Source organism: Euprymna scolopes, chromosome 1 (assembly GCF_053919585.1).
Source record: "Euprymna scolopes isolate OS-2025 chromosome 1, ASM5391958v1, whole genome shotgun sequence".
NCBI classification, from domain to species: domain Eukaryota; kingdom Metazoa; phylum Mollusca; class Cephalopoda; order Sepiida; family Sepiolidae; genus Euprymna; species Euprymna scolopes.
The window spans coordinates 28,588,227-28,606,381 of record NC_136482.1 but is presented as its reverse complement, the minus strand read 5'-3'; the positions used below and the strand labels follow the sequence as shown (position 1 = coordinate 28,606,381).

The following is an 18,155-nucleotide window of genomic DNA, read 5'->3' as shown; positions in this document are numbered from 1 at the left end:
CATCCCCGAGGTCCCAACAAGCAAGATATGTGGAACTCTTAGACTGTCAATAATGAACAGTAATTTTTACAGACAGCGTTACAAAACTTCAAAATTGGATTAAAATAAAGAAATAAAGAAAGAACACGATGATTTATACTGAAACTCATCTAATATTAATAATAAAAAAATAATAAAAAAAACACAAGTTGTTTGTTTAAGTATTATAAGCAATTGAATATTTTTTTTTTTTTTTTTTACACAGTGATCACCACTTATCAAGGCCCGGAAGCCACTCAGGGATAAGGGTTATTGCAAGTACATTACGTTAGTGTGGAGATTTGATGGAGTGTTTACTTAAGGGGGCAGTTCATTAGGAATTTGTTAACATTAGACTTGAAGACATCCAAGTTGTAGTCCGGAGGGAAGCAGGCAGACGGAACAGAGTTCCACAGGCGTGCAGTTCTAAGAAAGAAGCTTTGTTCATGGAATCCGCGTTTTGATTTAGGCACAGATATAGAGTGGGGGAAATTTTTCACAGTGGATTCAGCTAGACGGGTGTTTTTCGTGAAAGATTGGCGAGGGGGGACCAGGGATTGGAGTTCAGACGAGCACCTGCCATGAAAATAACGATAAAACAAGGATAGGCTCGCAACGTCTCTTCTGTGAGAGAGGGGTTGCAGGGTAGAGAAAAGGGCATCCCCCACTAAGCCACGAAGTCTATTTTGTACTCTGTCAAGGCATGATAGGCTGTTTTTAGCAGCTCCTGCCCAGATATGGCAACAGTATTCCATCCTTGGACGTACTTGGCTTTTATATAGATAGAGAATTGCATCAGTAGTGAGATATCTTCTGGAGCGGTAGAAGGATCCCACCATCTTTCCAGCGACCTTGGCAACAGACTTGATGTACGTGTTCCATTTCAGATCAGGAGTAAAGGTCAAACCCAGAAGCTTGTCAAAACACGGGGCCTCACCCAGACGAGAGCCATCCATCACAATTGATGCCAGCTGGGGATCAGAGCGTTGATGATGTAAGGATAGGAGTTTGGTTTTGGATGTATTAAAGGTAACTAGCCACATCTTCCCCCACTGAACCACACGCTCGAGATCAGAGGAGAGAGAATCAGAGAGAACTTTGTCATTTACAGCCTTTGATGTGTTGCCGTAGATGGTCGTGTCATCAGCATAGATGTCAACGAATGATTTAAGTATGTGTTTAGGGAGGTCATTGATGTAGATCAGGAAGAGAGTTGGGCCCAGGATTGACCCCTGAGAGACCCCAGCATTTATATTGCAGGCCTCTGATTTTTGTCCATCTACCACTACTCTTATAAGCCTATCGGAGAGAAATGATTTAATGATTGAGAAAACATTTCCAGTTATACCGTAGCTGGAAATCTTGTGAAGTAGACCCTTATGCCATACCTTGTCAAAGGCCTTTGATATGTCAAGAGCAATTGCCCTAGAAAGGAAGCCTTTGTCAAGAGATTCACTAATCCTGTGGGATATAACAGTCAGCACATCTGCGGTAGATCTTGCAGAGCGGAAACCATATTGTGTGTCACTAAGAAGGTTATTCCTGCTGAGGTGGTTGACTATTTCTCTATTTAATATGGATTCCAGCAACTTACTCATAACACAGAGGAGACTTATTGGTCTGTACTGAGAGGGAGATGACTTATCACCTGAATTCTTAAAAACAGGGCAAACTGATGAGGTCTTCCAGGGGGTCGGAAAGCACTTCTCCTTAAGGCAGCGCTTAAATAGTTTCGTAAGTATGGGAGCAAGTTCTGGTTGAAGCTTTTTTAACACTATAATTGGGATGCCATCAGGGCCAGTTGCTTTACTGGAATCAATGTTCTTGATTAGCTTGGCGACCTCATGCACGGATATTTGTATGTTACCTAGCTTGGTCTGTGTTATAGGAGGAAATATGGGAAGTTGATGGCTTTCGTCGCATAGGGTAGAATTAGCTGCAAAGTTCTTTGCAAATAGTTTGGCCTTGTCTGACGCTGACGAGATGACCTCTGGTCCATTGATAATGGTTGGGATAGAACGCACACTTCTGTTCAGGATCCTATTTGTTATTTGCCAAAACTGGTGAGAACCAAGCCGCTGATCAGCTACCTTGGATTTAACAGACTGGGCATATAGCTCTCTTGCATTTTTTATTACTCTTTTACAGTGGTTGCTGGCAGTCCTGAAAGCAGCTTTAGTCTCAGTGCATCTATTACGTTGGTAGCTATGGAAAAAGTGATTTCTGTGCGCGATAGCAGCAGCACATTCTGGGGAGAACCATGGCTGGCTTTTAGGTTTTTGTTGGAATTTTTTAGATGGTATGAATTGGTCAATGCCTACAATTAACCATTCGGTCAGATCTGATACTATAGAGGACACTTCCTTTTTAAACATGGAGTGCAGAGGTAAATCAGATATGAATGTACGGAAGCTATCCCAGTCAGCCATAGAGTATCGGTATACAGTACGGTGGAGGGGTACGTCTGGGGGCTTCTTACATTTCGTTTTTATCTTAACTGATACGACGGAGTCGTCGGAGGATCCTAGAGGAGAATGAACAGTACATGAACATAGCTCAGGGGAAGTTGAGAGAAAAAGGTCTAAGAGGCTTGCATATTGATTGGGTGTATCGGGCACACGGGTGGGTTCGCAAACTATCTGAGTGAGGTCATAAGCAATGGCAAAATCATGACAAAACCTCCCCTCATCATCTGTCTTATTTGAATGGGTCAGCCATTCCACGTTATGGACGTTGAAGTCACCACAGATGTGGATGTTAGCCGAGGGATGTGAAGACAGTATGTGGTCTATTTTCTCAGATATGCTCTTAAAGATAGTAACTCCGCTGTTGTGGGGCCTGTAGAGGGCAAATATAAATGCAGTGGTGTTAGCAAGTGCAACCCTGAAGCACATATAGGGTAAATTAGGATCTTCTCTTGAGATATCCCTGCCACATGGGAAGCCATCCTTAATGTAGGCACATATTCCATGCCCATGGCGATCTTGGGTGTCAGATTTAGCTGTTAAATTGGAGTATCCATTAATTATAAACTCATCTAGGGAAGTGGTCGGCCCTATTCCAGTTTCACTTAGAAATAATATGTCCGGTTTCGTCTCCTGTAATTGGGTTTCAACCTGTGGAAGGTTGGAACGTAGACCCCTGATATTGGAGAAGGAGACCTGGTAGTAGGGGTCTACGCTGGAAGATGGGGTTCTAGGTTTAATCAAGTTTTTATTCTGGAGATATTTCATGTTGAGGTTTTGGGATTTGTGGAATAGGTCGGCATACTTGGTTAGAGCAGTACAGAGAGGGAAAGTAAGAGAGAAAAAGACAGGAAAAATTTTTTATTTGTAGCACACGAAAAGGTAAAGCCGTAACAATTACCCACTAGTATGGCATCGAGAGGCCCCACCAGAGACTACTGCATGGTCCAGATCCACTCACCAAATGGCAATACAGCAGTCCCAGTACTTTGCGCCTGCTGATAGGACAGCCTCCTTAGTGGTTAATCCAAGGTTCGGGTCCCTGACTATCAGACGGATAACGTCAGCCCAGACAAAACGTTTACCTCCAGCACCCTTACTAGTGACATGGCCACAAGGACAGACAGAGACAGAAGAATTTCCGACATCTCAGACTACTGGTCACCAAGTAGTACCGACCTTTAAGCAGCTTTTTCTTCACCCTTTGTCAGAAAAATCACTCATTGAATGAGGACTGAATGACAAAATAGGAGAAGCGAGAGTTACTGGAGCTGCCGATAACACATCCACTGTATTATCTACTCTCCATTAAAAAAAAAAAAAAAAAAAAAGGGGGGGGGGAGAAGGGGAATGGGTACAAGTGACTTATTTATATCTAAGTAGTAAGTCCGGTGCGAAGTTAATAATTCATGACACTTCTGGTGATAATCTCCCCTCCCATATTAATGGGTGGAACTTTGTCGTTATCTATCTAGTTTGAATCATTAAAGTTTCATCTTATAATTAATAAAAATCCAATAATTAACTATTATCAATTTGCAAAGTCTGCTAAATATTAATTTACATTAGAGTTTAAATAATTATTCAAGGTTTTAATTTAGGAGGTTCGTTTTCATGAGTGACTGTTTCTTTGCACTGTATTATATTTAAAATGTACTTGAACATAAGACTAACTATATAAGATAGTATGATTCGCCAGCATGAAGAAAGTATTTCCAATAGAGGCAAGCTTGCAGTAATAGTATATATTAAGTATACTACTTAAATTTCGTTGTATTATAGATTTTAAAGATTAGAATGCGTTCTTACTTATAAATTACATTTTAAAAAAGTGAAGGAACACGATTTGATTTGTAGTAAACTTGAAGTTTATTTAATATAATTAAATGAAAATTATGCATGTAAGATTATGAATATTTGAAGCAGAACACAAGCAAAACATTTGAATAAACAAATATTAAAATTAAACTATTTTTTTAATCAAAAGGAATATTTTTTTAATCAAAATGAACAATATGTTTTCAATCAAAATGAACAATATTTTTTAAATCAAAATGATTTTTTTTAATCAAAATGAATATTTTTAAATCAAAATGAATATTTTTTAATCAAAATGAACAATATTTTTTTTTAAATCAAAATGAATATTTTTTAATCAAAATGAACCACAATATTTTTAAATGCAAATGAACCACAATATTTTTTTCAAAATCAAAAGCAATATTTTTAAAAATCGAAATGAATTTTTTTTTTAAATCGAAATGAATATTTTTTTAAATCATATGAACAATATTTTTTTTAATCAAAACGGGTTTGTATTACTGTACACATAGATTCGAAAAAGTTGTCAAAAAACAAATATATAACAAATAAATGTTATCAAAGGCAAGATAAGTTACTTTTCTACCAAACTGGATATATTTTTCGTGTTTTTATTCAATGTAACATGTTTATTCAGCTCGAAAAACATACAGTGTTTACCGATGTATTGGAAGATTCAAGATGGCGTCTGATTCTTTCTTTAACACAGTAAGTTTGGGAAAAGGTGTTATAAATAAAAAACCGGATAAAATACTGTTAAAAACTCGCTCAATATATATTACCGTGACATAGGTTGACATATATTCGGCGGGGTTTTAATAGTATTTTGTATAGTTTTTTTTATTTATAATACCTTTTCCCAAACTTACTGTGTTAAAGAGAGAATCAGACGCCATCTTGAATGTTCCAATACATCGGTAAACACTGTATGTTTTTCGAGCTGAATAAACATGTTACATTGAATAAAAACACGAAAAATATATCCAGTTTGGTAGAAAAGAAACTTATCTTGCCTTTGATAACATTTATTTGTTATATATTTGTTTTTTGACAACTTTTTCGAATCTATGAATACAGTAATACAAACCCGAAATGAACTATAACACCACGAGTGAACGCGCGTTTGTTTTTTGTTTTTTAGTTTAGTTTCATATATATATATATATATATATATATATATATATATATATATATATATATATATATAAGTATTTTTAAATTTTATCTTTCTAGCTTTAAAAAAAGTTTTAAAATTTTATCAGCCGGCATAATTTATTTTTAAATATTGAAAAATTTCAGGAAAATTAATTTTTGCTAGATTTTTAAAACATGTGTGTCAACAGCTTAAAAAAATCGTCTCTTCAAAAGAACGTGTTTTAAAGAGTCGATAATGTAAATGCAAATGTCTCGCATTTTCATTAGTTTTGTATGCTGTAAAAAAAAATTTTTTAATATTACCAATTTATTTGAAGCTTCTTCTTTTGAATGGTAAAAAACTTAGGATGATAATCTTGAATTAAATTATAGTTACATCGTGTTAAATACAGGGGGGGGGGAGCACGTTAAAACTTACTTTGCTGAATGGAGATGGTGTAAAATCTTTTCTTTTTACTGCATTCTTTATCTTTCGGAAATGAAAATGCTGTAACTTTCGGTCCTTTACGATAATTTCCTCGACAATTTGGAACGATGCACCGTGAAGGCATTTTAATAAAAAAAGAAATATTACAAGACGTTACGATATCTACCGGTGACTACCGGTGTCAAGCAACCAACTGCTAAGGGACTATCCGTGATGACGTCAGCAGATTAAATTATTTTTGCCCACCGGCCATCTTGTCTTTTAAGACGGTCTTGGCAATACCTGGCGGCCTGCTAGTTTTAAATACATTTTTTAAAAGTGAGATTTGTTTTATTGGTTGGAAGAATATTTAGGTGACGATTAATTTTGCAAATTACAGATAATATTTATTGCTTTTTAAAAAAGTATTAAATTACTACAATTTTAAAATTGTAGCAATTGCATAAAGAAGAAACGCGTTTGTAAAGAATATTTAGCTGACAATGACAAATATTTTTTTGTGGAAGAAGTCATTTGTTTCATAATAATACCCTGAAAGAAATTGATGATTTAAAAAGGAATATCATATGCAAAATGATAAAGTCCAGAATTTCTACCGAACAGTTACCCACTGAAAATTCTTTATCTTCACGATTTGTACAGAATAGCTACCCATCGAAAACTCTTCTGAAATTAAACATGGCTCTCAATTCAAGCCGATATTCAAATGAAAGGCCCCTACTCCACCCCAAATTATCTGATTTAATAAGGAAAAGATTCTACAGAGCCATTTTGACTTTCAGGATTAATTTGAATTCAATTAGTGCATTTTTATTTCAATAGGTAATTAATAGCAAAGGAAAAATGGTGTAAGACGTGAAAAATACGTAAATAACCGCATTTATTTCATTTATTTTTATTTTATTTATTTATTTATTTATTTATTTATTTTTCCATAAATAAGATTTTTGGAAGCAGCTGCGTGATATCCCCCCCCCCATCACCACCACCAACGGGATATTCTAGAAAATAAACTTTGTTCATTGAAGTTGTGTTTGGATTTAAATGCATAGAGAAAGAAAACAAACTTCTTTACTGTGGTTGTAGCTAGACCAGTTCTTGTCATGGATGTTTTAAAAGGAGTAAAATCAGAGATATGAACTTAGTCGAGCACTTACCATGAAAATAACGATTGAATAAAGAGGAGCTAACACTATTCATGTTGTTAGCCTCTCTTTACTCTACGGAAAAATAAGTTTAGTAACCTCCGCCTTGGAAATACATTTGTACATTTATATCGATTCGAAAATGTATATATGAGAAAAAAAAACTTTGGTCTATACGATAAATATTTCTTATAAAGGAAAGAAAGGATTATTTACGAATGCATTTCATTTTTATTCAGGTCAATATCTGTTTTCTTTTCAGGCTGGGTACGGGATGGTCAATTCATAGTAACCGCTATTCGCAGTTCCGTAAATCTGACCAGTTAACTATCGACGAACAAGAGCAGATACTAAATGTTATTGCCCGAGCAGAATTTATAGAAAATGTTGAACAAGAACGTATCGGGTAAGGTTTTGTTTTTATTAATTCTATTTATCTTTTTTCATTTTTATAGCTTTGCTACATCAGGTCTATTTTGTAAGCTCAATATCTACATTTTGTTGAAATAACTTCAGTTGCCGACGTTTCCTATCCAAAAAATAAAAGAAATAAATTCGTTCTTGCAACAATTGCTTCTTGGTAGTGGTTAAACAAAATGCCTGTTGACCTCATTTCCTTCCTTCTCCCCTTTTTCTCTTTTTACACCGTTTTTATCTATCCCCCTCCCTATCACGTGGCATAAAGATGTGACGGGTTTGGTATAAAAACTCAGTCAGTCTTCAAGGCGTCTCTCTTTCAGACCCCACCTGAAGGTAAGTTCTTTGCTGTTGTCGTTTTTACGTACAGCCACACAAGGCAAAAACACGTGGGCGCTTGCTTCTTTAAAGACTATCACACATTTATTATAAATGTTTGGAACTAGATAAATATCCATCCTAGTATGGGTAAAATGAATTCCCCCAAAAGAACAGGTTTGCACCACTTTTATGTCTCTGAAGAAAGACTAAAATCAAGATATAATGATGACCATATTTGCATTTTAACTTTCTTTGGTTTTCATTTCTGAAGAGTTCGATTCAAGACAAGTGGAGACAATCATAAAATTTTCTCCGGAAATGGACGTAATCGTTTTGTAAATAAACTACTTGTTGTTTTAACTTATTTCGAAATTTCAATTAATTACAAAAACTTCTTTTTTAAAAAAAGAAAAGAAATGTGCGCATTCTTCCATTAGTGATTATTTTAAGTTATTTATAAATTTCTATTTATCTGGAAACTGTTTATTGTATTATTTCGAAAATTTAATTTATTATGAAAATTGTTTGTTTTGAAAAAGAAAGAAAGAAATTGTATATTAATTTTTTTTTTACTTTTAAGTCTATAAATGTGATTTCTGTTTTGCTTCTCTGTTACTGTATTAATGTATTGGTTTTGATTTTCCAAAAACTTTGCAAAATATTTCATGATTGTCTCCCCTTGCCTCGAATCAAACTTTTTCAAAAATGAAAAACAAAGAAGGTTAAAATGTAGAAGTGCCTAATGATATGATTCTATCATGGCTTAAGGATTTGGATGATTCAACACTAAATATAGCTAGTATACCAACCGCTCAATGCCCATGCTGTGTTGAAGATTTGCATAATTTTAGCATTTACACAGTTAGAGTTAAATACTTAGAATTAGGGGTCAGATGTGTGGATTATCTGAGGATATCTTTTGTCGACATCTTCTAGGTTTTACACTATACTGTGGAATTCTCCCAGAGTTGGACCTTATCACTCGGGTATGGCGCTACAAGATCTTGAAGATAAGCTGGTTTAATTAATCTTAATTCTCTGCAAATTAGACAATTTGTTAGGATAAAGAATAATTGAGTTTGGAGCTGAAATGGAAAGCTGATTAAAAATAAGTCTTCTGCTTTTTACAAATATATAAATTATTTCTAATATTCAAAATCTTGTTTTAAACAAACATCTTCGTTTTTCATATGATTCGGACTACTGTTTTTATCTTAAGTCATTTTCACATTTAAACAAACATCTTCGTTTTTCATATGATTCGGACTGTTTTTATCTTAAGTCATTTTCACATTTCCGTTGATTTAACCTCTGACTTTCTTGAGATGTATATTGTCCAACTCGTGAATCTTTCTGTCAAACTTGGGAATTTCTATGAAATTTTGAACGGAATTCTTTATTGAATTTATTCAGTTAAAATGTTCTCAATTTATCAGGCATGTCTGGGTAGATATCTTAAGTAATTTGCAATTTTATTTTGAGTATAACCCACACTGAGGATTGAACCTTCAGCCTTCAGAAAATTGTAACTTGCAACTAACATTTACCAAAAACTTTATTTTTGCAGACAATTCTAGAAGCAATTTTAGGAATCTTAAATTCTTGGTTTTAGATGTACATTCTTTAGTATTCATCACTAAACATTACTATTTATTACTACACACACACATGTTGTGTTTTGCCAGTTAACCACTCTTAAGTTTGTAAAAAAACCTCCATTGTCATACGTGTCGTATAAATAGCAACGGCTGTTTTCAAAGAACAAAGAGAAACCATAAAAACTTCACCTTTCACAAACTAAACAAAAGCAAAGGACTATTATTTCGAACCTAAATCAAAATACATACAATTAATAAATACTGAACACACTTAACTGTAAGTAATACAATAATTCATTATTTAGTGACATCATCACTGGTTGTAGAACCTGTAGCATGAATGGCTTTCCATAAAGCTAGCAGCTTTCACAGAAAATCTATAGTTAGGCTTGGGAGCTACGAGCACTCCTATCTCTACGATGAAAGTGCGGCAGAACACAATGCACACGCCACTCTTTACTGCTGCCTGGCCCCTGGGTCTCCTCTTTACAGACTTACACTTAAGTTCCTGAATTCCTGAATCTGCTTCAACTCTGGTTCACTTCCAGTGACTCCAGCTCACTCTTGCAGCTTCCAGCGACTCCACCAACCCTAACTCACTCCAACTTACTACAGTAGCTACTCAGCTCAGTCTTGCAGCTCCAATGCTTCTAGCTACCAACTCATGCGGTCCACTGATAAACAGTTACCCATACCAGAGCCCACTGCTGTCAAGCTACCTGTTTCAGTGCCCATTGACATCCAGCTGTCTGTTCCAGTACCAACTGATGTCTAGCTACCTGTTTCAACTACCTGTACCAGTGCCCTCTGACGTCCAAATACCTGTACCAGTGCCCACTTACGTCTAACCACCTATTCCCATGGTCACTTACATCCAGCTACCCGTACCAGTGCTCACTGATGTCCTACCCGTACCAGTGCCCACTTATTGTCCTTGTTCTAGTGCCCACTGACGTGCAGCTACCAGTTCCTATCTCAAAGACCCAAGAATCTCAACCTCGCGAGACACCCATTTTTGCTTCAGCTAATCCTATATTCCTTGCCGTGCATTTTCCCTTTTTTTAGTAAAAATAAAACATGATACACATCGACTTTAACCGATCATCTGTGTTTGTCACCCTTCTTTGCTATTGCCGTTACCTCTTTGCCTTGTGTCTACTTTATAAGTTGTACGGTCGATTGCCACCTTCGCATGCCTTTCATCACCTCTGCAAAACATCCACACGCACACACACACACACACACACACATATATATATATATATATATATATATAATGATGAAAATAGTGATCGAAATGATAGGTTTCATTAATCCTCATCTCAAAAAATTCACAAACTTGGATGAACTTTTATTTTATTTCTTTTCTTGCGTTCATATTTAATTGTTTAAGCCCACTTTATACATATTGCAGTCGAATAGATATACAATATTGGTATGTAGTTTTTTAATATTATTTATTAAATCAAATGAAATACATAAATTCATTGACTTCCAACTGATAACTCGTGTGCTTGAATTTGTATGCGTTACAATATTATGCCGAAAAAATACCCGTCTGACGTTAATTATCTCCTTCTCACGGCAAGATGATGTGAGACAAGGGTTGGAAAGTGCGATTTGAAGAGCATTCTGACCTGCAAAAAGATCCTCGGGAACTCTGTTGGCATACCCGGTAGGGACGCCTCAGGCGATTAGCAATAAACTAACTCTTACTAACTCCTTCTAAAAGGAAAGAAAGTAAAGTCTGGAAGAGTGGACTTCCTAGAACTGCACAGGATTCAAGTCATACTTAAATCAACATGGAAAAAGTCATCTAAAAAATGGCCTGTACTCACTTGGCTTTGGTGCTGAAGGAAAACTCCTGGCTTAGGTCCGTCCGACATTTAAAAAAAAAAAAAAATTTAATATTAAAATTCAGTTAATTGCTCAAACCAGTTTTAAGTACGGAGGATTTATTCAAGAAAATGATCGCCCACTTCCTGAAAGATAAAAGAAGAGAGAGGGACGATTGGGGGGTATATCGATAGAAACGTCGTGAAAATAACTAAGATGAGAATAGTAAACGAAATAATCTCTGCAAAATAATATTTGGAAATGTTAAAAATGTACTCTGATGTTGAAGAGAAAGTGATCCAAATAAAAGAATAATACATTACGCTGACTATTATATACCACACACTGAACACCTACATAAGAAAAAACATAATGTAGTCAGGGTTCAGTAATTTTTGAAATAAGGATTCAGATTTGGATTATTTGAACTACCGTTCAAACCGAAAAAAAGAAGTGACAGACTTTTTCTGTCTGAAGCGTGTCTCTCTAAATCGAGATTCCACTGAAACATGTCTGCACATATATAACTAATAATGTTTGTATAATAAAAATACTATATACCTGCTCTGTCTTGCATTAAGCACTTTTTAATAAATATGTGGGTTTCAGTGGATGTACATGTAGGAAACCAAACTATACAGCCATAATATATATATATATTTATATATATATATATATATATACACACACTCTTTATCATACAAACATTATTGGTGTTTCAATTGAATCCTAATTCAAGGAGACCACTTCATCGGACAAAAAAAAGGAGCTCTATTGAAAAGAGAGTCAAGATTACATTCGCTATATATATATATATATATATATAAGATATTTGGGTGTGGTTTATGCTTTGAGAGAAAGTGGAGTGTATACTTTGTGAAATTATTTTTCTTCTCCAATTTATTTATTTAATTGATTTATTTCCTAAATACTAATCCACACCTTCAAATTTAAAATGAAAACTACCTCTATTTCTCCTATTTAGGTTATAATTATTTTAGTTTCTATATGTTAAGTTAATGATCTAATAATTAATTTATTTATTGCACCATTTTAAAATCTTAGTATTAAATTTAACATTATCTTTCCACACTTACATTTCACCCTCAACATATTCTGTAAATTGTTCCTTTTTTTAAATTATTTTAATCAGGTTTTAGACGTGATAACATGAATATATTTCTATGAAGACAACTGTGTATAACATCTAACTTTTTGTTTAACATTTACTCTTAAGAATTCACTATATGATATGCCTCAAGTAAACATAGATTACATCTTTTTCATTTACTCGGTTTATATTTTCAAGCTTTATCTACTGTTTACCATTTTGATTTAAGTTCTTTTTTATTTATATTAATTTATTTATTGTGGACTATTATTCTCATCTTTATTAGTTGTTGTTTCACGACGTTTCGGCCAACTATTCCTCTGGCCTTCGTCATATACATATATTTGTTTTTAATTCTTACATAGTTCCCTAACCCAATCACCCAATGCAGTTGTGTTTCTTTTATTTTTACTAATTACTTTTGTTCTGTCCCTATTTCTATTATCCTCATCCCATGCTGAGAATAGTATAGAGGTTAGATTGGTCGAAACGTTGTAAAAATAACGGTCAAGATAATAATATTGCAGTGAAAAATGAGATAATACTTTTTTAATTTTATATGATTTTTTACGGATCCATTTTTTTTTCACGTTCTTTTTATATATTTTTTATCCTCTCTATTCTCGTTTTTTTTTTTCTCCATTATTTTTTCAATCCATTCATTTCCTTTGTTTTATCTTGTCCTTTGAGAATTATATTCCTCTCAGATTCTTGTTTGCATCTTATAGGCGCCTCGTGGAAAAATTGGATAATATGAAAAAAAATGCAATGGGAAATGGCACTAACCAATGCATTCTTTGCGGAGATGAATTTGGTCTGCTTGGCGCCTCTCCAACATACTGTGATGACTGTAAGAAGGTATGTAAAAACCTATTATGGAAACTTTCTTAATAAAAATTTGCCATTCTTAGGATTTAAATCTAACGAGATGTTAAGGCATATAAACGCCATTCTTAAAAGTTACCTATGACCTGCTGATGAATAGGTGCATAATAAGAAAGGCAGGAAAAACTCTCAAATTGACTTCAAATGATTCAAGATATATATAGGACTACAAATATATTTTAAGCCCTCCTCTTTGGGTAGAGCACTGTCATAAATAATCTCCCCCACTACTTAATTGACTGAAAAATGCTAGGCTCGCTGTTTGTTTGTAAACAGGCGGTTTGAACACTATAATAGTGGTGGACGAATGGTTGTTTAAAATAGACATTTGTCGAGGTTATTTGCAGCCACTGCTCCCGTAGGTCGATGGGTAGAACTGCCGACTGCCAACATGATGGTTCTAGGTTCAATCACCGACTTGGGAGAGGTGCTAGTCTAGTGGCACTGATGAGTTGTGATACAACGAAACAGTACTGTATGTCGATGACTACAATATATATATATATATATATATATATATATATATATATATATATATATATACTTGTTTAATGTTATATAAACATGCTCACATCCCACTGCTACAAACAGTCACTTGTTTCAATCAAACAACAGATATCATCAGGCAGCGACTTCACTATTAAAGATATAGGATAAATAAGGAAGAAAAAAAGCTATCTAGACGCCTTTCAGCCAACCCTTTTTCAAGATATATGTTCGCAGCAGGGGAGAACACATCGTGTAAAAACGTGGTCAAAAGACCATAAATTAACAGCGAGGGTAAAAAAAAAAATTGCTTAGGGAATAAGCACGTCTGATTGAACATGACAGAATTATTCTTTTTTCCGATCTTTCTGGATATCTTTCCCATTTGCCGAGCAGTCTTTTTAATTTCGGCAGGCATGTTATATAAAATGACTCCCAAAAGTTGTTCTTTGGCCATATTCTTCTCAAGCGCTTTCTATCGGTTCATCCAATTATCATCAGGAGTGAGTGTTATTGTTGTATTTATAATTTTTTTATCATCTGATGCACCGATAGAAAGCACTTAAGAAAAATATGGGTGAAGAACAACTTTTGGGCGCCATTTTATAATTAAAAAGAATTCTCGGCAAATGGAAAAGACATCCAGAAACCTTGATAGAGTTCAAAATAGACTTCGTAGCCTCGTAGGAGATGTCCTTTTCTCTTCCTTGCAACCTCTATCTCACAGAAGAGATGTTGCGAGTTTGTCTCTGATGTATCGTTATTTTCATGGAAAGTGTTCGACTGAGCTTCAATCTATGGTCCCCCCTCGCAAAACTTTCACAAGAAACACTCGTCTAGCTGTAAACACTATCAATAATTCCCCCCACTCTTTATCTGTGCCTAAACCTAAACGTAGATTCCATGAACAAAGCTTTTTTATTAAAACTGCACGCCTGTGGAATTGTCTTCCGTTTTCCTGCTTTCCGGCTGACTACAATATGGTTGTCTTCAAGTCTAACGTAAATAAGTTCTTGATGAACCGTTACATATAAGTTATCAAATTTAACAAATTTTCATTACTAATGATTATTATATTGTCCAATTTCTACTGTACACTCTTTAACCCTTATCCTTGAGTGGCCTCTTGGCCTTGATAATGTGTTGATACCTATGAAAAAAAAAAAAAAGAAAAAGTCCAATGTGAACAAGTTCTAATTGAATCGTCCCCCTAAGTAATCCAAGTTACAAAATTCCCACTGTTTACTATGCTAAAATCACAATGACTAATGTATACCTATTAACCCTTATCCTTGAGTGGCCTCTGGGCCTTGATAAGTGGTGACATCCATGTAAAAAAAAAAAAAAAAAAAAGAAACGTCGGAAAAAAGAATAACTTCATTGTGTTCAATCAGACGTGCTTGAATATATATATAGTCTTGGAAGTTTTTTAAACTTTAAAACTATACAAAAAACCTAACTTATTTAATTTTTATATTTTTTATCATTCGTTAGAAAGCTATTTAGTCAGTAAGTCATTTAATAACCTGCACTCACTGCATCAACTTGCTCTCTCGAATTCACTATAGTACCACTGTTGATAAATATATATATATATATATATATATATATATATATATATATATATATATATAATAAATGAATAGAGAAAGAAAAGGCCGATGTAAAACTATATACTAATATCTGTATAGATTTATTCATTCATGGTATTTCGAAGCCTAATGCTTCTCATCAGAAGAAGAGAGAAGATACTAGGTAGCATAATAGGGATGAGACGTCGCATCTCTATTATGTTATCTAGTATCTTCTTTTCTCTTCTGATGAGAAGCATTAGGATTCAAAATATCATGGTATAAAGAGCTGTCACTTACCCAACAGCCTTAATTTATGTATTTTTTCAGAAGAAATGATTTGCTAAAATTTTATTATTTCCCTTGGCCGGTGTAACATAAAATATTCCCCTGTAAAAATTATTATTATTTATCTATAAGAGAGAAAAGCTATTTTTAAGACTGGAGTTTTTCGCCTTTCGATACTTATCGGATGAATTTCTGTATAAAACATATCTAAGAAAACCGCTAGACATATAAATTAGCTTTGTGTGAAATTTGCAAAATATAGGCTTAGCCGTTTTGGAATCTTTGAGGAAGGAAGGAACTCGCACACAAAGTGACTTTTATATAACAGTATATAACTACTTAATTTACTCACATAAATTAATGTATGAAAGCATAGATTTATGTGTAAACTTTAAGTATTTACTTCAAAAGTGCTCAATACGTAAGTAGAGCTAGTTAGTAATAAAAGTTACTCTAGGATAGCGATACAAGATAGTTTTAAAACTAACAAAAACAATAGAAAATAAACAAATAAATAAATTAAATAAACATAAATATACATAAACGATCACACATATATGTAAATATATATATATGTATATATATATATATGTGCATATATGTATGTACACATATATATTTATATATAAACTAACATTTAAAAAAAACACTAACCTAGTTTTAAAACAGATCAAGAAACTAAATAGAGCACACACAAAGGAACAGGTCAACCAGAGGCCAAATAGGCCTTTGTCCGATAAATGCATGCTCATTGGCTGATAGGAAGGGCGCGGTGGATACTAGAAAGCTGATTGGCTAACAAAAATCTCAATAGAAGAGAAGCATATAAAAACGATAAACAACAACAGAATTCGTGCATAAGCCTGAAGAGTCCAAGAGTGGATGAAACGCCGAATATTCAGTGTAGCTTAATCGCCATATATATTTTATAAATTACTATATATATATATATATATACATACATACATATCACGGCTTTTCAATGTTAATAGACATGATTAGTGTTTCATATTGAGATTCAAAACCAAACAGTAATCAAAGATCTTGCCCATACACCATCGCTTATGACTCAACTTTTATTTTAAAGCCGCGTGTGGATGGCATTAATTTTTTTCCCAACTTCCTTTGCTTCTTTTTATCTTGCCTCTCTTTGTCTTGAGCTTATGCCTAACTGCAACAATTTGCGCTGTTGCCGCGTTAAGTTCATTTGCGATGGGAAATTAAAAAGTCTTAGATTCCGTTTCATAAAAATAACTAATCACAGCTAAAGATTCGTGGGGGGGGGCGTTACATCTGAGTGCAGGTTCTCTGATTATTTGATTGCTGAAGTATCGTGTTCGTTGAAAACGAGATCCTATGGTATTACTGGACGAATACTTAACATAAATAAACTCCTTCTTAAACATGAGAAGAATGTAGGTTGTTCTTGGCGGTCGTACATCTAAACAATATGATATAAATGCGGGTGTACCTCAGTGGACCTTTATTATTCCTAATATTCATAAATGACCTCCCTGATAAAATTATCTTTGAGATGGGTATATTTGCTGATGACACCATGCTGTATAACAAACACAAGGGGAAAACGAATGAACACATATCAAAGGCAATAGTAGAAACCCTAGAGGAACACTTCCAGTATGTAGTGGAATGGGGACAAAAATGGATAGTCACATTCAATGCTGCCAAGACTAAGTTTCTTTCTGTTAATAATTACAAGAAACCTTCTCAACCACCAACAACTATGGCTAATGATACATTACTTGAAAGTACTTCTTTCAAACTCCTCAGCTTAATGTTCACAGGGAACATGAGTTGGAAGAGATACATTGAGAGCATTGTCAGGGCTGCTGCGAGGAAGGTGGGCACTCTCTCTACCGTGCTAGAAAGTAACTTACACCTAAGAGTATCCTGTACCTCTACAACGTCACCATTTGCCTATGTATGGAGCATTGTTGCCGGTGCATCTGCTACTAGTCTCTCTTAACCCTAACCCTAACCCTAACCCTATCCCAATAGGTTCCGCACTATCAGCTAGGCTTCAACTGCTGTCCCATCGACGAAATGTTGCATCCCTCTGCCTGTTTGACAAGGGTATTTACATCGAGAGGTACAAGGGCTTATAGTTGGTCGGAGCATCCACTATTAGCGCTGAAATAACTTAAAGTATCTCATTAAAATTGCATCTAATAACATTGAAGCACACCAAGAACCAAACGAGCATGAGACCTATCAGAATTTCTGTGAGGACAAATCGTGGATCAACATGAAGGTGGTTTTAGTCAACGCAAAACAGCAGGAAATCTTTAAATACCGCCTTTCTACTGTTAAACTATTAGAATAGAAGACTTTCTTACATTTAGGGATTTCTACTGTGCAGAAGTGGGATTTTGCTGCTTGTCGGGTTTGTCGAATGGGGAGGGGGGTATTTACATTGAGAGGTGCAAGGATCCTCTTCAGCATTTCTTTTCACAAGACGCAAGGTTCTTTCAGAGGTCCCAGGGTGACCTGGATAAGATTTTACGCACTCTGTCCTCTCTTGTGAATTATATGATCATTCTGTTAACAGTAGAAAGGCGGTGTTTAAAGATTTCCTGTTATTTTGCGTTGA

At 34.7% G+C, this 18,155-nt stretch overlaps 1 protein-coding gene across 4 annotated transcripts in view; it reads left to right on the top strand.

The window, feature by feature from the left end:
* LOC145290933 (rabphilin-3A-like) overlaps positions 1-18,155 on the top strand; it is a 1,108,728-nt gene that overhangs the window by 881,270 nt on the left and 209,303 nt on the right. For all 4 annotated transcript variants that reach the window (XM_080136654.1, XM_080136564.1, XM_080136609.1 and 1 more), the window contains 2 exons: positions 7,294-7,437; positions 13,043-13,172. In XM_080136654.1, the coding sequence (XP_079992780.1) occupies positions 7,294-7,437; positions 13,043-13,172 (274 nt within the window). The remainder of the gene's footprint in view (positions 1-7,293; positions 7,438-13,042; positions 13,173-18,155) is intronic.